This window comes from Oryctolagus cuniculus, chromosome 2 (assembly GCF_964237555.1).
Source record: "Oryctolagus cuniculus chromosome 2, mOryCun1.1, whole genome shotgun sequence".
Taxonomy (NCBI): Eukaryota; Metazoa; Chordata; class Mammalia; order Lagomorpha; family Leporidae; genus Oryctolagus; species Oryctolagus cuniculus.
Genome location: NC_091433.1, coordinates 170,321,439 through 170,342,802, shown reverse-complemented (window position 1 = coordinate 170,342,802; position 21,364 = coordinate 170,321,439). Strand labels below are relative to the sequence as shown.

The following is a 21,364-nucleotide window of genomic DNA, read 5'->3' as shown; positions in this document are numbered from 1 at the left end:
AATAGGTTTTTTTAATACTATTTATTGAACTCTTTACTTAATGTAGCATTGATCTTATGAGTAGAAAAGTTAATTGAAAATAGATCTTTGTAAAAAATAAAAATGGGAGTAGGAGAGGAAGGAGGAAGAAGGGTGGGAGTACAGGCAGGAGGGAGGTTTGGGCGGAAAGAATCACTATGTTCCTAAATTTGTATATATGAAGTGCATTAAGTTTGTATACCTTAAAATGTTTCTAAGTAAAAAAAAACTAAAATACATGTGCAATTGGCAGCTTTGACATCTTGTTATTAGATGATCAAATTACAAAGGGTTTATTTTTTGAGAGATCAGAAATCATAGTAGTGCTTAAGGTCTAAAATATATAATTTTATCATTTATGAAAGTAATGTTACTTCTTATTTTGTTGATTGCCTAAGAAATGGCCGAAATTTATTGAACAATAACAACACAGAGTACTTAACTGCATGTCCATATTTGTAGTTTTCTCAATAATAGTTCATTTGAACTTTTTGAATTGTATTAAAATACACCACTTCTTTGCAGTGTTCTAACAAAGAATGTGAGTGGAAATTTTGTAAGATTTTTCTCCTAAGTAGAGCAGCATAGGTCTACTTTTGAGGATTAGCTGAGTAGTACAAATTAAATTTGAAACACTTGCCTATATTAAGATATTTATATCTATATATACATTACTAACAAGGTACATTACTAACAAGGACACAAGACTGTCTCTCCAGTGAAGGGTTTTTATTGTTCACACCAATTCACACTAGGGCTTCACCACTCTGTATACCAATCTATGTAGCTACATTTACTAATCCACAGATCATAACACACATCTAGCATCAAAACAGTCTCAAAGGCAATTCAACTTTATTAATATAAGTACAGCAAAGCATAAAACATTATTCTTAATCATAGGTTCGAGGCACATTCCTTCATATTACACATGGCTAATATCGTTATAAATGCTGCATTTTCAAGGTTCGTATCACAGTCACGAAAAAGTCAAAGTCCAGAGTCCAAAGTCTCTGTTATCACTTGGAGAGATGGATCTCAGAACAGTCACTTACAGGCAGGAAGTCGTGGGATGACTGTCACTCTGGGCAGTAGGCTCAGAGTTCCCAGGCAGACAGCAAAGTGAGGAGTTAGAGAGGTCCCCTGTCGAGAGGTCTTGTCGAGCTCTGAGGTCGGGTCTGGCAGCAGGCTGATAAGAGGCATCAAGGTGGCGGCTCTGATGGAGTTTGGTCCCATAGTCGCCTTGTGCCGCTACAGAGTAGCAGGATGGCTTTTTAGCCCCAAGTACAAGGAGATCCAGAGGTTCCCACGTACTGGGCCATCTGTAGTCACCTTGTGCCACTACAGGGTAATGGGCTGGCTTTTCAGCTCCACGTGCGAGGAGATCCAGAGGTTCACACATACTGGGCAATGATCCTGAAGAGGATGGAGAGTGGTGGAAAAGGGTCTTGTTTTATCCTTGCCACTCTGAGGTGGGCGTCTCCAGTAGGGGTCCAGGTGTCACCAATCAGTTGCGCTCTCTCTCGGAATTTCCTGGAGTGCCACCAATCTGCTGTCCAGGACAGGGTGTATCTGAAGTGTTCCTTGGGTGCAAATAGGAAGATAACTTGAGGTTATTGTCCGTAGTTCACATTATCAGACTCCCCAGAGATGTCCGTTCAGTCTGATGAGGAGCATCTTTGTGGCAAGCGTTGAGCTTGACATAAGTGATGCCATCAGCTTCTGGCCTAGCATAAGTAACTCCCTTTTTATTTCTTATTTTTCCTTCTTTGTGGGCAGTGTTAATCTGTAACTCTTTTTTGGGGCTACCAGTGGATTTAGCCATGGTCCACCTCTTTTTAATCATTGGGTAAGCAGTGATTCGTGACTTGTTTTGGGGGCTCCTGTGGGATTCCCCACAGGTGCTCATTAGCACATGTTCTTTTTATTTAGAATTTGGGATAGGATATCTCTGTATGTTAAATAATTATAACTGGTGAGTTTTATGAAGAGATGAGAGGTTGCTTAAATTAAAATTTAGATGAATTTTCAGTTGCTTTGATTTGTACCAATTTGTTAGGATAATGTGTTTTTTTTTTTCTTTAAAGATTTATTTATTTATTTGAAAGTCAGAGTTACACAGAGATTGGAGAGGCAGAACGGGGTGGGAGGGGGGCTTTATCCCATGGCTTACTCCCCAATTGGCCACAATGGCTGTAGCTGCGCTGACCCGAAGCCATGATCTAGGAGCCTCCTCTGGGTCTCCCATGCAAGTAATAAGTAGATTTTTCAAAGGTCAACAACATGATTCACTCCAATCTCTGTGTGTAACTCTTTCAAATAAATAAAATAAATCTAAAAAAAATATTCTTGGTGAAAAATTATTTGTTACTTTATTGGACCTAAAGTCTATTTCAGGCTTTTAAAAATTGTATTTTGTTCAAGGATAATTTCTATAACCAATGGTCTGCCAAAGGAGAAAATACAGCTCCAAACTAGGCAGTGTTATAGTTGTAAGTATTAGAAAATTTTACAGAAATGGGGAACACAGATCCAAGGGCCATATATAAAGCCCGTGAATCATTTAGTCTGGCCCTGCCAAGGCAAACGCAAGCTGGTCTGGAAATTCGTTGTATAGCAGTCTTTTTTTTTTTTTTTTTTTTTTTTTTTTAAGATTTATTTATTTATTTGAAGGTCAGAGTTACATAGAGAGGAAAGGCAGAGGGAGGTGAAGAGAGGTCTTCAATCCGCTGGTGCACTCCCCAATTGACCGCAATGGCCAGAGCTGCGCCAATCCGAAGCCAGGAGCTTCTTCAGTGTCTCTGATGCGGGTACAGGGGCCCAAGGACTTGGGCCATCTTCTACTGCTTTTGCAGACCATAGCAGAGAGCTGGATTGAAAGTAGAGCAGCCAGGACTAGAACCGGCGCCCGTATGGGATGCCAGCACTGCAGGTGGTGGCTTTACCTGCTACGCCACAGCGCCGGCCCCAGCAGTCTAATTTTTAACCTGATAATTTTGTATGGCCTACAGTTGATATTATAAATTTCCAAGTGCCCCTTGGCAGAATGTATTTCCCCACACCTGAATGATTATACTCTGCTGACAAATAATTAATAATTTGATTACTTTGTTACAATAGTGTGATTGGTATGTTTCAGGTTAGAATGCAAAGTTAAGTGTGGTTAGATTGATCTAATTGAAAATTAGATATGTAGGGCTGGCGCTGCGGCTCACTAGGTTAATCCTCTGCCTGCGGCACTGGCATCCCATTTAGCCTCTGGTTCTAGTCCCAGTTGCTCCTCTTCCAGTCCAGCTCTCTACTGCGGCCCGGGAAGACAATGGAGGATGGCCCAAGTGCTTGGGCCCTGCACCCGCATGGGAGACCAGGAGGAAGCACCTGGCTCCTAGCTTCAGGTCAGCGTAGCTCCAGCCGTAGAGACCATTTGGGGAATGAACCAACGGAAGGAAGACCTTTCTCTCTCTCTCTCTCTCTCTCTCTCACTGTCTAACTCTATCTGTAAAAAGAAAGGAAGGAAGGAAGGAAGGAAGGGAGGAAGGAAGGAAGGAAGGAAGGAAGGAAGGAAGGAAGGAAGGAAGGAAGGAAATTAGATATGTAAAAAGTGAGTTTATTGTATTAAATATTTTCATTTTTATTTACTTAGTTCTTATTTGAAAGGCAGGAAGAGACAGAGATATTCCTTCTTGCTGGTTCATTCCCCCAAATACCTGTAACAGATGGGCTTAGGGCAGGCTGAAGCCAGATTCCTTTATAAAATGAAGCCTAATCCCCTGCTACTCATGCCCCAAATAGATTTGTGGAAGTAGAACAGGAACTTTGGAGAATGATGTATGGTAAAACCCAGACTCCAGGCTAGGCTGAAGGACAGATCAAAACAGGGTAGCATAACCACAGCACTGACTCCAGCAATAGCTCTGAAAACTTGGTTTAGCTACCTAGAGAAGATAAGGCAGAATTTGGAAGCTGAACTGGGTTTATTGCTTGAGTTTTTTTTTTTTTTTAATCAGCATGTTTTTACTTTATAATATTTTTGATTTATACAAAAGCTGCACAGGTAGTGTAGACAATGTGATCTTACCCATTAGTGTCTTCTAATGCTAACATCTTCTCTAACTGTTGTCAGTTTATCATAAATTCATATCAGTTTAGGAATTAGCTGAACTATAGGCTTTATTTTTATCCCACCAGTTTTGTACTAATGTTCATTTTCATTTGAAAGGTATATTTTGTCATCATATGTTCTTAATGTTCCAGATCTGTGATAATTTTTTATCATAGGTAGGAATTTGTTTTTCATGATCATGACACTGGTCAGATATTTTAAAAATTCTCCCTCATTTTGAGTTGTCTGTTTTCTCATGATTATTCTGAAGTTAAGGATTGTGGGAGAAAACATTCCAGAAATAAAAGTAGTGTTCCCATCACATCATATCAGGTGTATATGATATCGTCATGACTTATCACCCTAGTCATCTGAACTCTGGATAGGAAAATGTCTGCTGGCTTTCTGTGATGTAAAGTTTGGAAAGAAATTATTGTGCCTTTGTAAAGTCTATTCTTTTTAAGAGTTTAACTGAGTTCACATACCCAATAGGAATGGTTTTAAACTCTATTCCCTGAACTAGGGGGGTACATTTGGAACTTGGAATTCTTTGGAAAGGAAAGTATTTAATCAGGTGTTTATATCAGTATAGGCTTATGGCTATTTATTTTATTTACCAATGAGTTATAATTCAGCACATTATTTTGAATAGCTTCTTTAGAATGTAACTAACTTGCTGTAAACATATAAATGAACTGTGTTTATTTCATGGTTTTTATTATATCTATGCAGTTGTACAACCATCATCATCATCTTATTTTAGAGCATATTCATCCAACAAAGAAACCTTTTCCCATTAGAAGTCATTCTTTACCGGTCTGGGGCTGTAGCTTAGTGGGTGAAAAACCTCAGCCTCTAGCTCCAGCATCCCTTATGGATGCTGGTTTGAGACCTGGCTGCTCCACTTCTGACCCAGCTTCCTGTTGATGTGCCTGGGAAAGCAGCACACTCCACCAATGTAGGAGACAGGAAAGTAGCTTCTGGCTCCTGGCTTCAGCCAGGCCCAGGCCTGGCTGTTGTAGCCATTTGAGAAATGAAACAGAGAGTTGGAAGATGAATCTCCTCTCTCTTTCCATCTCTCCCTCTCTCACTATAACTTTGCCTTTCAAACAAATAAATAAATAATAATAAATTAATTAATTTAAAAGAAATCTACTTTTCCATCTGCCTTTTCTCTCAATCCAAAACAGCTACTGATCTGTATTATAATTTTGTTGCCCATATTGTTTGAACTTTCACCATTTGGATATTTCTAGTTGTCTCTGTGTCTTTCCTGAAATGCCCCCATCCTTTTGGTTTTTTAGAGTATTCTCTTTTTGATGCTACAAGATATTCCAGGTTTGTGGCCTAGTTTCTTCTCTCTCTCTCTCTCCCTCTCTTTAATTTATTTGACAGAGTTAGAGAGACAGAAAAGTTTTCCCTCCGTTGGTTCATTCCCCAAATGGCTGCTACAGCCGGAGTTGTGCCCATCTGAAGCCAGGAGCCAGGTGCTTCCTCCTGGTCTCCCATATGGTTGCAGGGGCCCAATTGGGCCATCCTCCACTGCCTTCCCAGGCCACAGCAGAGAGCTGGACTGGAAGAGGAGCAACTGGGACTAGAACCCGGTGCCCATATGGGATGCTGGTGCCGCAGATGGAGGATTAACCAAGTGAGCCACGGCGCCATCCCTTGTGGCCTATTTTCACTGTCCAGTTCCTAGAATCAGTAATTTAAGGAGCCCTGGTTCTTTTATAGGAAAAATATTTAGAAATCCAGATTTGAATGCTCAGTATGGATTCAATATGAAACAGAAAATGTCCATGATAAAATTCCCAGTTGTTTTCCAGGTAAAGAATTAGGAGACTGACCAATATGCCAGGGACAGGACATTCACTAGAACCACAGATGAACCCAAATGTTTTCATTAGCAGAGACCTAAGAGCAGCTTTTATCATAATCCTACATAAATATAGTTGAAGATTGCTGAACTGAATGGTTACATGAGTAACAGATTTTGAAATGATAGAAAAAAATTATGGAAAGATTTCTAAACACAACAGTAAAAAATACATAAAAGAACCAAATGAGGGGCTGGTGCTGTGGCGTAGTAGGCTAAGCCTCTCCCTGCAGTGCTGGTATACCTTATTGGTGTGGTTCAAGTCCCAGCTGCTCCACTTCCAATCCAGCTCCCTGCTAATGGCCTGGAAAAGCAGTGGAAGATGGCCCACATGTTTGGACCCCAGCACCCATGTGGGAGACCCAGAAGGAGCTCCAGCCATTGTGGCCCTTTAGGGAGTGAACCAGAAATACTGCGTACTTGTTCATTGCTGGAAGAAGCATGTTCTGTGTTACCTTTCCCAGTAGACAGAGAGAACCTTGGAAGCCTGTGTTTGGATTCCTCCTGATGTGGCTATTTTTTCCTTGTGGATCACTGTAATGCATGAACCATGGTTGTAAATACACCTTTCTCTGGCTCCTGATGGTCCTTGTAGCAATTTGTTTTACGTGTTATATGTAGTCTTGGAATCACTGACACAGTGACATTTTCATCTTCATTTAAGATTTGTTTTGTTCAGGTTACATTAAAAAACCTATGAAAATTGCACGTAGAATTGTGGCCAGACTATTAAAATTTGTTTTATTTTGCCAAATGCACCTTGACCCACATACATTTTTTTTTTTAGTTTGACATTTTTATTCTATTGAATGTGCCTATCCTTGAGCATAATAGCCATTTATTCAGACTATCATCTTGGTCCTGCAGCATGGTTCTTTTTCTTATTAAAGCTTTTATGTATTTTTGGTTGGATTTGCTATTGTGGATTTTTCATATGTGTTATAGGAAATTAATGGTATTTGTATAATTAACTTTGTGCTCATAAACCTTCTCAAACTCCTATATTAGTTCTAATAGCATTTTTTCTTTTAATATTTTATTTATTTACTTGAGTGGCAGAGTTACAGACAGAGAGAAAGGAGAGACAGGTTGAAAGTTCTTCCATCCACTGGTTCACTCCTCAAATGGCCATAACAGCCTGAGCTGGGCTGATTGGAAACCAAGAGCTTCTTCAGGGTCTCCCATGTGGGTACAGGGGCGCAAGCACTTGAGCCATCTTCCACTGCTTTCCTAGGCCATAGCAGGGAGCTCCATTGAAAGTGGAGCAGCCAGGACTTGTACCAGCACCTATGTGGGATGCTAGTGCTTGCAGGCGGAGGCTTAGACCAATATACCACAGCACTGATCCCTAGTCTATAGATTCTCCTTATTTTCAATTAGATAGTCAATTTTTTAATAAGATTTTGTTTATTTGAGAGGCAGAGTTACAGATAGAAAGAGGGACAGAGAGAGAGGGAGAGGGAAGAGAGAGATTGATCAATCGCTCTTCCATCTGCTGGTTCACTCCCCAAGTGGCTACAATGACCAGAGCCAAGCCAATCTGATACCAGGAACCAGCAGCTTCTTCCAGTTCAGGGCCCAAGTAATTGGGCCGTCTTCTACTGCTTTCCTAGGCCATAGCAGAGAGCTCCACTGAAAGTTGAGCAGCCGGGACACGAACCGGCTCCCATATGGAGTGTCTGCCCTGCAGGTGGATGCGTAACCCACTAAGCCACAGTGCTGGCCCCGAAAGTCAGTTTCCTAAAAGTGAAAATATTAGTTATGCTCTTCCCCACTATTTAGACCTTTTAAATTTTATTTTGATTTTTTTCCTTGATCTATTGGGAAACCTGATACCCACATATTTTTATTTCTTGTATGTGAAACAGACTGTAGAGAATTTGGCTCTTGAAGGTGATGCTCTCCAAGAAAACTTGCTATGCATTTGTGGTGGAAACATTCTGTACGCCATCCACTGTGACTTGCATGACTAGTAAACACTTGAAATGTGCTTGTAGGCCTGGGCAGTATGTGGCACAGCAGGTTAAGCCACCATGTGGTGCTGGCATCACACATTGGAGTACCAGTTGCTAATGCCTGGGCAAGCAGCAGAAGATGGCCCAAGTTCTTGGAGCTCAATTCCCCATGTGACAGACTAGGCTGCAGTTCCTGACTCCTGACTTCAGCCTGGCCTTGCCTTTGCTTTTGTGGCCATTTGGGGAATCAACCAGTGGATGAAAGATATCCACCTTCACCTCAGTCTTCCTGTCTGTCTGATGCTCTTTCAAATGAATAAATACATCTTTTTTTTATTTTATTTTATTTTTTATTTATTTATTTATTTATTTATTTATTTATTTTTGACAGGCAGAGTGGACAGTGAGAGAGAGAGACAGAGAGAAAGGTCTTCCTTTGCTGTTGGTTCACCCTCCAATGGCCGCCGCGGTTGGCCTATAAAGACCTGTTTATTTATTTGAGAGGCAGAGTTACAGAGAGAAAGGTCTTCCACCTGCTGATTTACTCCCCAAATGGCCACAATGGCTGGAACTGAGCCGCTCTGAAGCCAAAAGACAGGAGCTTCTTCTGGGTCTTCCATGTGAGTGCAGGGGCCCAAGCACTTGTACCATCTTCTGGTGCTTTCCCAGGACATTAGCAAGGTGCTAGGTTGGAAGTGGAGCAGCCAGGACCCAGCACTGCAGGCAGAGGCTGAACCTACTATACCACAGTGCCAGCCCCTGTCAGTAGCTACCATCCTGAACAGCTCAGGAAACATGGCATAATGGAAAGACCTCCAAGGTTAGATGGACCTGAGTATCAGTGTTGATCTTCTTGCTGTATTCAACTGCTTGTGCAACCAGATAAGTCTTAATTTCCTGTGCATACAATGAAGATGATAGTGTCTATAAAATAGATAACAGACACAAATGTTACCATTTAAAAGGGATTAAATGTATATACATTGAAAAGGAGAGTAGATTAGGGGACAGTCAGACAAAAGAGAATAGCCTTATTGGAAATGTTTTACTTTCTCAGGATAATCATTTTGAAATGGTACCAATGGATGTAGTTCCCCAGCCATAAAATGTGAATAGTATTTGAATTTATACATGCAATCTGTATGTATTTTATATAACTTATTTTGCCCAGTTATAGTGGGAGGTAGATCTATCTTATTTTTTATTATGTTTTATTTTATTTTTTACTTGAAAGGCAGAGTTACAGAGAGAAGAGGAGGGACAGAGAGAGAGGTCTTCCCTTGCTGATTCACTCCTCAAATGGCCACAATGGGTGGGACTAGGCCAGGCTGAAGGCAGGAACCTGGATCTTCTTCCAGGTCTCCCACGTGGGTAGCAGGGGCACAGACACTTGGACTATCTCCCACTGCTTTCCCAGGCACATAAGTAGGTGGCTGGATCAGAAGAGGAGCAGCCAGGTCTGGCAGCATCACAGGTGGAGCCTTACCCTGCTATGCCACAGTGTCGGACCCCACCTCATTCTCTTTAAAGCTACATAGAGGCCGGCGCCGCGGCTCACTAGGCTAATCCTCCGCCTAGCGGCGCCGGCACACCGGGTTCTAGTCCCGGTCGGGGCGCTGGATTCTGTCCCGGTTGCCCCTCTTCCAGGCAGTGCAGTGGAGGATGGCCCAGGTGCTTGGGCCCTGCACCCCATGGGAGACCAGGAAAAGCACCTGGCTCCTGGCTCCTGCCATCGGATCAGCGCGGTGCGCCGGCTGCAGCGCGCCGGCCACGGTGGCCATTGGAGAGTGAACCAACGGCAAAGGAAGACCTTTCTCTCTGTCTCTCTCTCTCACTGTCCACTCTGCCTGTCAAAAAAAAAAAAAAAAAAAAAAAGCTACATAGAATAGAATGATTTGGATATAGATCGTTTCCAAATTTCAATATTGGGAATGTGTTTTATTGAACATCCTTGTTCATGGTAATGAGTGATATTAGTGAGACAGAATGCAGGCATTTTACTAATAAATTATTGATGTATTTGATAGTCAAAGAGGGAAAAATAGAGAAAGAGAAATCTTCCATCAGCTGATCAGAGTCAGCATATTTTTTTTGCTAACAAGAAAGTTGATTTGTTGAAATACATTTTCAGCAAACTGTATTCCTATTGTTTTTTACATAAGGTGTAATGAGTGTCATTTCAACTTAATATAAAGAATATATATATTTCTACTTCATAATAACAGATGTATTTACTGCCATAATGTATTATTTGGACTATGTTTTCATTCTTCTGGGTAATTTAATTAGGTAGGTTTTATAGTCTTCTCAATAGCTCTGTATCTAATACTTTTTTTATTATTATTTCCCAAAATACCTATTTTACTTGGTCCATTGGCGCATTATCAACTTCTGCTGCATTCATCCATTTGCTGATTAACCAGTCAATCTTGAGATCCAGGTAGAAGCTGCAATGCTGTGGCCTTGTTCGTACTGCCTGTGTTTTCATTTTGTCCTTTTCCCCCTCCCTCCTCTTTACAGTACTGGACATGGCAAGACATGTGCCACTCTATCGAGCTCTGCTGGAATTGCTCCGTGCCATTGCTTCTTGTACATCCATGGTGCCGCTCTTACTGCCTCTTTCTACAGAGAATGGCGAAGAGGAAGATGAACAGTCAGAGTGTCAAACTTCTGTTGGTACATTATTAGCCAAAATGAAGACTTGTGTTGATACCTACACCAACCGTTTAAGGTACTCTACTTTGTTGGCTTCTCTTGATCGTCCTTCTAACAGTATTTTATTTTTTAATAGCTCTCTAGGTGTTTTTGTTTCAATTATACATGTTATTTAAACACATATATGCTATCCTTGTATTAAAATCTAAAGTATGGTATCTATCTGAATCCTACACTCAGAAATATTTATCCTCAGTGGCTTATCAGACATAGCCCTATATGATATGGTAGCTACAGCCATTTCTTAAATGATGCCGCAATCTGTTAGACAAATAACTGTTAGCTAGCTGCACTCAGTATTACTGTCAGAGACATCTCTCAGTGCCAATAAATACATTTCACTGACATTGTCCTTAACATTTCTGATTCTCCACTGTATATAAATGCTCTATTTCACTTAACCATTTTATTAGTTTCAAGATTTCTAGTTTGTAAAAACCTCATATAAACATCTGCAGTGTAGAATTTTAGAGGAAGAATAATTAGCTTTGTGGGTTACTTCTGTTTTATTTTGATGCATAATAATTCATGCTATGATTGTTCTTAGAAGTCAAAGGATTCAGCATTCACTTAGAGTTAACATTCAGCATTCACTTAGAGTTACAGTAAATTATTCCTCTTTACGGAAAAATGTTTAAGTTTATAACAGTAGACTCAGATGATGAATTCTATTATTAAAAACTCTAACCTAGAAAACCTTTTCCTTTCTGTTAGCAGTCTGTTCAGTGATTGTTCTTTTCTCCTAAAGATGGCCTGTTTGATTTTTAAGGCACTTATCTTTCCAGTAGAAATGTATTTCTTTGTCAGTGATCTTTGTAGTGAATTAAAGTTCTTTACCCTTTTGTACTGTATTTGCTTTGCCTGTTCTCGCTTAGATTTTAAGGAGCTGCAACTTAGATAGTGTAGGTCAAACAATGACAGAGATTTGGTGACTAGAGGAAGTCTTCACCTCTTAGGGAAAATTAACTGCTCAAATAACCCTGTCTGTGTTGATTTATGTCCTTAAAAAACTAATGGTTTCTGCCAGACAGTGAAAAGAAAGAAATGAGAAGGAGAGCCAGTTGGCAGAGAGAGAACAGCTATAAGTTCATATTACTCTTGTTACTAGGGAAGGAAAATATAAGGGATTGTTTTCTCTGATAGTACGATATTTTTTCTGTTACTTGAGAGAGAATAATATATTTGGTTCCATCTTCTCTTGTGCTCCCCTGATTACTAACCTAGGAAGCCAGCATAATTGTGTAAAAATAATATGTTTTAATTAAACATTTGATTCTTTAATTGAGCTAATATCTTTGGGACGCATCTTCAGTGAATGTCCTATTCTCTTCTCTGGCCACTCTGTCTCCTACCATAAGCATATACAATAAACAGGTAGTTTTTGGCCAGTCTAATAGTATAATGCACCAAGCCTCGACATTGCCTACATCAGGGGAAATTTTCTCTTGTATTTTTGTACTTTAAATATCTGTATTTTGAGATGATGATGTTAGTTTGTAACTAAATGCTGAAAATTTATAGAATCTTGAGTGATTTTCTTTTTTTAAAAATATTATTTATTTACTTGAAATTCAGAGTTGCACAGAGAAAGAAAGAGAGGCAGAGCAAGAGAGAGAGAGAGAGAGGGAGGGAGGGAGAGAGGTCTTCCACCCACAGGTTCACTCCACAATTGGCCATAACAGCCAGAGCTGTGCTGATCCAAAGCCAGGAGCCAGGAGCTTCCTCTGGGTCTCCCACAAGGGTGCAGGTGCCGAAGGGCTTGGGGCATCTTCTACTGCTTTCCCAGGCCATAGCAGAGAGCTGGATCAGAAGTGGAGCAGCTGGGTCTCGAAACTGGCGCCCATATGGGATGCCGGCACTGCAGGCGGCGGCTTTACCCACTACGCCACGGTGCCAGCCCTTTGAGTGATTTTTCAACCATGGTTATTTTATTTCTTAGGTAAAAAAAAAAATTTCATTTATTTTTTAAAGATTTATTTTATTTATTTAAAAGAATTAGAAAGAAAGGTAGAGGCAGAGAGAGAGGTCTTCCATCTGCTGTTTCTCTCCCTAGATGTCCACAACAGCCAGAGCTGAACCAATGCAAAGCCAGGTGCTTCTCCTGGTCTCCCATGGGGTTCAGGGGCCCAAGCACTTGGGCCATCTTCCACTGCCTTCCCAGGCCACAGCAGAGAGCTGGATTGGAAGAGGAGTAGCTGGGACTAGAACTGGCACCCATATGGAATGCCGGCTTTGCAGGCCAGGGCTTTAACCACTGTACCACAGTGTCAGCCCCTTGAATGATTTTTGAACCATGGTTATTTTATTTCTTAGATAAAAAATTCATATTAATTTGAAATGTTTTAGTTATTGCCTTGGTTAGAAACAGTATTACAAGTTTGTAGTGCTATAAATCTAAAAAGAAAACCAATAAAATAGAATTATCTATCTTTATTTCCTATGCTGTAATTCCTATTGGATCCAGTATAAATGGAGTTATAGTGTGGTAAATTCTAAGATAGTTACAGAATATGCTTATTAGAATGAATGGAATTTGGTTGCTTAGAGTGTCTCTTTACTCTTCTTGCTTTTCTTAAATTACTCTTTTACTTGATTACATAACATAATTTTTAGGGAAGAGGAATCTTCTGTACAAAACATGTTAATTAATTTGCTAGGAAAGTTTGATTTCAAATAAAGAATAGCTGTTTTGTTTAACTGGAGCTCTTTGTTTTTCTGTTTGATCATCTGGAAAAAATGACACTTCAGACTTGACAAGCACACTTTTAAAGTTCGTAATGACTGTTGATGGAGCTTCCTTCAGCTGACTTGACAGTGACGCTGTACAGAAATGTTTTAGTAACTCGGCTTTACTGAGTAGAGAAACAGTACTAGGACGTTTTGAATATGCTTCTTCGTTGAGATCCCTCTTGGTCTCTGCTGTGCTGTGAAGCCTTTATCAGAAAGAAAACACAGGAAGGCCGTGTCATTACATCCCTGTTTTACTTTCAAGGCTGGGCATGCGGAGAACATGTGAAGTTCGTTCTTTGCTAACCTATCAGTACTTTATGTCGCCTTCTCGTCATTTCTCTTCCCTCTTTATACCTCTCTCCTCTTCTTTCCTTCCTACAAAAGACATGTAATATTTTTTCTTTCAAATGAAGTCTATATTTAATTCTTTGGTAATCTTAAAGAAGAACTAGATTCACTGTGTACTTTGCAGATCTCTATGCAATAATTGTGGTTACATAAAGTGATTATTATTGAAATTTTGATGATAATTCAAAGAATGAAGGAGAGTCTATAGGTTAGTATGCCCTAAGCCTGAAGTCTTTTATAAGAGGAGATGGAAAGATAGTATTAAGAAGGTGGAAGGACAGATTATTTATGTTTATCTGGTTGATGTATTAGAAACTCATGATCATGTTTTTTTTTTTGTTTTTTGTTTTGTTTTGTTTTTTTGACAGGCAGAGTGGACAGTGAGAGAGAGAGAGAGACAGAGAGAAAGGTCTTCCTTTGCCGTTGGTTCACCCTCCAACGGCCGCTGCGGCCGGTGCATCGCGCTGATCCGATGGCAGGAGTCAGGTGCTTCTCCTGGTCTCCCATGGGGTGCAGGGCCCAAGCACTTGGGCCATCCTCCACTGCACTCCCGGGCCACAGCAGAGAGCTGGCCTGGAAGAGGGGCAACCGGGACAGAATCCGGCGCCCCGACTGGAACTAGAATCTGGGGTGCTGACGCCGCAGGCGGAGGATTAGCCTATTGAGCCGCCGCGCCCGCCTTAGACAAATTTTTAAAAACCTTAAAAAAATAAAAAGTGTAAGACACTAAGGAAGAATCAGTGATGGTTTGAAAGTCTAGCAGATACCTAGGAATTAGTTAAATGAAGAGGCTAACAATGTTAGCAGTCAGTGGAAGCAGTATGTATTCAGAGAACTGCAGGAGCTTTGGTCCTGCCCTGGCTGTAGTCCAGGTGGAAAGAGGAATTCAGGGACTGGAAGATGAAGAGTGATCACAGATTTTCTTATTTTTGCAAGTACCTGGTGATGAGCACAGAAAGATTGTCAGCAGAGATCTGATCAGATTTGCATTTAAAAAAACATGTTCATTTGGTGTAGTTCTGTGCTGGGACTTAAACAAGAGTAAATTGGCCATGAAAGAGATTTGCATCCTTTTCATCTCAGTAGGTAGAGTTGCATGTGCCCTCTTCCTGTCTGACCATTTCTAAGAAAAAAGAATTTGGTGCTCATTATCACTGTTGCTGTTGTATTATGGACTTAATAGAAAGTTACTTCCTAGATATGACTATATTTCACTTTCCAGACATTTTACTTCAAAAAAGCAATTATGTAACTCAGACTTTTATGCCACTATTTTCTGTGTTAATATTAGTAACTGCAAATATGTCTCTGAGGATATCATTCAGTAGAAAACAGATGCCACAGCCTAAATATTTCTGGATGTATAACTTCTTTTATTTGTATATAAGAATCTGTAATCTGCAATCCTAAGGAGAAATTTTCTAAAAGTAAGCACGCTGCTGGGTTGGCTTGATAATCAGTTACTAGTAGAGAATCTTACATCTTTTGTATTGGTCTGAGAATGACAGAGTGGGACTACAAACATGTTCACATGTTACTCTGATAATCCCTTAGACCTGTTGCCCAGCTAAAATTGGAAACCTGGAAAACTTCTACAATAGTGATGGGTTTTAAGTTTTTTCTTTCCCGGTGCATTTTGTCTATATTATTTTGGAACTTACCCAGATCCAAAAGAGAATTAAAGGAATAGTGGGATAATGTTAATCTGATCAAGTAAGTCCAGTAGTTTTCATGATTGAAAACTGAAAGTCATGTTTTTTGGTAGAAATTCTTTGTCAGACCATAGAGCCTGGACACCTGTGAGGAAAAACTTAGATCTGATACCAATTATATTTTTATTGTTTGTTTAGACTTTTTCTTTAGATCAAATAGCATTTTACAAAAAAGGATACATTTTGTTTTGAGAAAAACTTACAATTATTAACATAATTGATATATATAGAAGAGCATATATAGAAGAGTAAAAATGAATAAACTAAAAGAAATGGATGATCTCTTTATTGTGAAGAAAATAGTGTTCACTAAGGTGTACAAAGAAGCATTATCTGGAAAACATGCTCCCAGATTTTGTTTGTAAAATGAGAAATTTGGAAAAATAAAATACATGTCTGTCACAGAGGATTGTTTAAGCCACAGCATATCTGTGTACAGCAATGGAAAAGAGTGAAAGTGGTCAGTATTTTTAGATGAAAAAAGAACTGTTTAGACATATCATTGAATTTTGAAAAGGAAGCTGAAGAGCAGTAGTTACCATATGATACAATGATTTGTTTTTATAATTTAATTATCAGAGTGAATTTGACCATTTTTCTTTGGTGTGCAGTTCCAAGAATTTTAATATGCTTAAATTTATTTCACCATAGTCAGAAACAGAACAACAATCTGTGTCAAAAGCCTACAAACCATTGAGTGCTAGTGCTGCTCCTTTGCTCTCAAACCTTCATCACACCCATAACCTTTGGCATCCCTAGATATGTTCTTCTGTCGTTATAATTTTGACTTTTCTATGAACATAAAATAACAAGAAGTTAACAAATTAAAATAGAAACAGTCACTGACACCAGATCCCTCTCCCTGTTTTTAAGAGAAATTTAACTAGTGCTAAAGAATTGCCAAAGGCTTAATGAGAACTTTTCTTCATAACTGCTTCCTCATTGTGTGATTCAGTTATTTAATATTGTACTGTACTTAGCGTCTTCCTACACAATGCAAAATGCTGTTTCATAGGCTCTATCCTCAAGTTCCCTAGAAGTAGAAGTGCTTTGCAATGTAATTTTTTTTTAGATTTACTTACTTATTTGAAAGTCAGAGTTACACAGAGTGAGGAGAGACAGAGAGAGAGGTCTCTCATCCACTAGTTCACTCCCCAATTGGCCACAATGGCTGGAGCTGCCATGAAACGAAGCCAGGAGTCTGGAGCTTCTTCCAGGTCTCCCACGCAGGTGCGGGAGCCCAAGGACTTGGGCCATCTTCGAATGCTTTCTCAGGCCATAGCAGAGAGCTGGATCGGAAGTGGAGCAGCTGGGACTCATACTGGTGCCATGTGGGATGCCGGCACTGCAGGTGGCAGCTTTACCCGCTACGCCACAGCACTGGTCCTGCAATATAAATTAACAGAGTAGAAAAAGGAGAAGAAAAGAGATGTCTGTTAACCATCTTACTCCTTCCTCCCTCTAACCCCCATTTTTTCTTTACATAATTGAGAGAAATTAGACGGCTAAGCTAGCCTTGATTTTGTTTTTATTTATTTTAGGATTGTGTTTTTGAATATCATATAATTCCACATTCTTACTGGGTACAGTGTGATGGTTTGATACATGTGTATGTTGTGTAATGATGAAATTGGGGTAATCAGTGTATCTGTCTGAAGTAGAGGAGTTATGTGTGACGTGAGCAGTGTCATGCACCTGCCAGAGATAACCTGTGATTCCATGTCCGTTTGTACACGAGCCCAGTGCTGCTGTACCTACTTCATACCAGCCATGAGAGATCAAAATTGGCAAAAGTGCATGTTCATTACTGTCACATTGGTCCTTAGGTTGACAGAAGGCAAAAGTATTTCTTCTACTCCTGTTGTTCCGCCAGTTTAATTTTGGCTTAGTGTATTTCGTCCTAGCCTCTGTGCTTTTATTGGTTTCCATTTTTTTCTTGAGAATAAGTCTGCTTTGTGTTGTAGATAAAATGCACGTGGTAATAACAGCTTTAGCTTTTGTGTTGGATTTTCAGGTTTTTTGTTCTTTTTATGAAACTCCAGCATGAGCTTTTTTTTTTTTTTTTTCCAAGGATTTATTTATTTTATTTGTAAGGCAGAGTTACAGAGAGGCAGAGGCAGAGAGAGAGAGGGAGGGAGGTCTTCCATCTGCTGGTTGACTCCTCAGATGACCGCAAGGGCCAGAGCTGTGCCAATCCAAAGCTAGGAGCCAGGAGCTTCTTCTGGGTCCTCCACAATGGCGGTGAAGGGAGGGGGTGCAGGGGCCCAAGCACTTGGGCCATCTCCTACTGCTTTCCCAGGCCATAGCAGAGAGCTGGATTGGACATGGAACAGCTGGGACTCAAACCGGCACCCATATGGGATGCTGACACTGCAGGCAGCAGCTTTACCTGTTACGTCACAGTGCCGACCCCCTGCTTATTAGTAGGGGCTGAACATATCATATCAACACTGCCTATTGGATAACAAGACTGTATCCAATGTCATTTAGACCCAGGGTCATGTTGTGACATGAAAGAAATGCTATGGCTACCTACCCTGCCCTCCTACCTTTTGGAAGATTTTTTTATTTGAAAGACAGAGTTACAGAAAGGGAAAGAGAGAGAGAGAGAGTGTACGAGCCAATGAGCTTCCATGCACTGGTTCACTCCCCAAATGTCCGCAACAGCCTGAGCCAATCCGAAGGCAGGAGCCAAGAGCTTTCTCTGCTTTCCCAGGCCACAGCAGAGAGCTGTATTGGCAGTGGAGCAGCTGGGATTCAAACTGGCGCCCATATGGGATGCCGGCACTGTACGTGTTGGCTTTACCCGCATGCCACAGTGCCAGCCCTAGAATTCTGTTTTGTTTTGTTTTGTTTTGTTTTTTGACAGAGTGGACAATAATAGAGAGAGAGACAGAGAGAAAGGTCTTCCTTTGCTGTTGGTTCACCCTCCAATGGCCGCCGCAGCCGGTGCGCTGCTGCCAGCGCATCGCGCTGATCCAAAGCCAGGAGCCAGGTGCTTCTCCTGGTCTCCCATGTGGGTGCAGGGCCCAAGGACTTGGGCCATCCTCCACTGCACTCCCTGGCCACAGCAGAGAGCTGGCCTGGAAGAGGGGCAACCGGGACAGAATCCGGCGCCAGGACCGGGACTAGAACCCAGTGTGCCAGTGCCGCAGGCAGAGGATTAGCCTAGTGAGCTGCGGCGCCGGCCAGAATTCAGTTTTAAAATTTAGTTTGTTCTTTAGTTTTTCTGCTGTACGAGAAGAAGAATACTGATTTAAGTTTAACATTGACAACTTAGCACTAACAGTAATAAAACTAAGACTAAGCTGCTGAGTCTGCTAATTCCAGTGTTTATGAGGAAAGCATTGACACATTGTTTGGAGCCTTCTGTTTTCTTGCAGCTCTACTGTTCTTCTTTGATCTCCTAGGTTTCACACTTAAGCCTTATTTGGTTCCTGAAAAACACTTTGCTCAAATGCCAAAATACATCTTGTTCTGTTACCTAAGGTTAAAAAAAAAAAAAAAAACCTTGAAATTTATAAATTGATACAATATTTCTGCCTCAGAAGCCTGGTACATTAATATAAAACATAATTTATTCATTGTCAAATTGCCTTATATGAGCTATATGTTTCAGGACAATTATCACTAACTTGATTATCTCAGAAAATCTCAAGCAGGCTTAATTGTTGAATTTGGAATCTGTTGCTAAGTGGGATATAGTTTTTAACATATCTTTCTAGGCACATCAGAGTTAGTAACTTGTTTATATTATCTTTATAGATTTTTAAGAGCTTACTATAAGGGGCTCTTAGCTCAGACCACCCCCACCCCCTCAAAAAAAAAAAAAAAACAAACATTTTATTTATTTTTGAAAGGCAAGAAAGAGATCGTCCACCTGCTGGTTCTCTGCAAGTGCCCACAGAGGCTGGTAGTGGGCTAGGCTGAAGCCAGGAGATGAACACTCAGTCTGGGTCTCCGCTATTGAAGGCAGGGACCCAACCGTTAATAACCATCATCACCTGCTGCCTCCCAGGGTGTGTATTAACTGAAAGCTAAAATTGGAAACAGCTGGGATTCAAACTGACACACTTTTTTTTTTTTTTTTAAACTTTTATTTAATGAATATAAATTTCCAAAGTACGACTTATGGATTACAATGGCTTTCCCCCCATACCGTCCCTCCCACCCACAACCCTCCCCTTTCCCACTCCCCCTCCCCTTCCATTCACATCAAGATTCATTTTCGATTATCTTAATATACAGAAGATCAGCTTAGTATACATTAAGTATGGATTTCAACAGTTTGCTCCCACACAGAAACATAAAGTGAAAAATAATAGATGATTTTTTAAAATGATGATGAAATCAGAGCAGACCTATTGTCATGTTTAATCCCAGTGAGAGTCAAGTTGGGAATTGATAATTTCTTTTTTTTTTTTTTTTTTTTTACAGAGGATCAGTTTAGTATGCATTAAGTAAGGATTTCAACAGTTTGCACCCCCATAGAAACACAAAGTGAAATATATTGTTTGAGTACTCGTTATAGCATTAAATCTCAATGTACAGCACATTAAGGATAGAGATCCTACATGAGGAGTAAGTGCACAGTGACTCCTGTTATTGACTTTACCAATTGACACTCCTGTCTATGGCATCAGTAATCTCCCTATGCTCCAGTCATGAGTTTCCAAGGCTATGGAAGCCCTCTGAGTTCTCCGACTCTTATCTTGTTTAGACAAGGTCATAGTCAAAGTGGAGGTTCTCTCCTCCCTTCAGAGAAAGGTACCTCCTTCTTTGATGGCCTGTTCTTTCCACTAGGATCTCACTCGCAGAGATCTTTTGCCAGAGTGTCTTGGCTTTCCATGCCTGAAATACTCTCATGAGCTTTTCAGCCAGCTCCGAATGCCTTTAGGGCTGATTCTGAGGCCAGAGTGCTATTTAGGACATCTGCCATTCTATGAGTCTGCTGAGATTCTCACTTCCCATGTTGGATCACTCTCCCCTTTATTTACTCCATCAGTTAGCGTTAGCAGGTACTAGACTTGTCTATGTGCTCCCTTTGACTCCCAGTCCCTTCACCATGACCAACTGTGAACTGAAACTGATCACCTGGAACAGTGAGATGGCATTGGTACATGCCACCTCGATGGGATTGAATTGGAATCCCCTGGTATGCTTCCAACTCCACCACTTGGGGCAAGTCAGCCTGAGCATGTCCCAAATTATACATCTCTTCCCTCTCCCATTCCCACCACCATGTTCAACAGGGATCACATTTCAGTTAATTTTCAACACTTAAGAATAACTGTGCATCAATTACAGATCTAAACCAGTCATATTAAGTAGAACAGACAAAAAAAACTACTAAGAGGGATAATGTATTTAGTTGTTCATTAACAGTCAGGGCTATGCTGATCAAGCCACCATTTCCCATAGTGTCCACCTCACTCCAACAGGTTTCCCTCTTGGTGTTCAGTCAGTCGTCACCGATCAGGGAGAACATATGGTATTTGTGCCTTTGGGACTGGCTTATTTCACTCAGCATGATGTGTTCCAGATTCCTCCATTTTGTTGCAAATGACTGGATTTCGTTGTTTCTTACTGCGGTATAGTATTCTAAAGAGTACATATCCCATAATTTCTTTATCCAGTCTATCGTTGATGGGCATTTAGGTTGGTTCCAGGTCTTAGCTATTGTGAATTGAGCTGCAATAAACATTAGGGTGCAGACCTCTTTTTTGTTTGCCAATTTAAATTCCTTTGGGTAAATTCCAAGGAGTGGGATGGCTGGGTCGAACGGTAGGGTTATCTTCAGGTTTCTGAGGAATCTCCAGACTGACTTCCATAGTGGCTTGACCAGTTTGCATTCCCACCAACAGTGGGTTAGTGTCCCTTTTTCCCCACATCCTCGCCAGCATCTGTT

At 40.6% G+C, this 21,364-nt stretch overlaps 1 protein-coding gene across 22 annotated transcripts in view; it reads left to right on the top strand.

The window, feature by feature from the left end:
* BIRC6 (baculoviral IAP repeat containing 6) overlaps nt 1-21,364 on the top strand; it is a 272,057-nt gene that overhangs the window by 222,908 nt on the left and 27,785 nt on the right. For all 22 annotated transcript variants that reach the window (XR_011386716.1, XR_007918299.2, XR_011386717.1 and 19 more), the window contains one exon: nt 10,472-10,682. Coding sequence is in view for 19 of the 22 variants with exons in the window: in XM_070069267.1 (XP_069925368.1) it covers nt 10,472-10,682 (211 nt within the window). In the remaining 3 variants the exon portion in view is untranslated. The remainder of the gene's footprint in view (nt 1-10,471; nt 10,683-21,364) is intronic.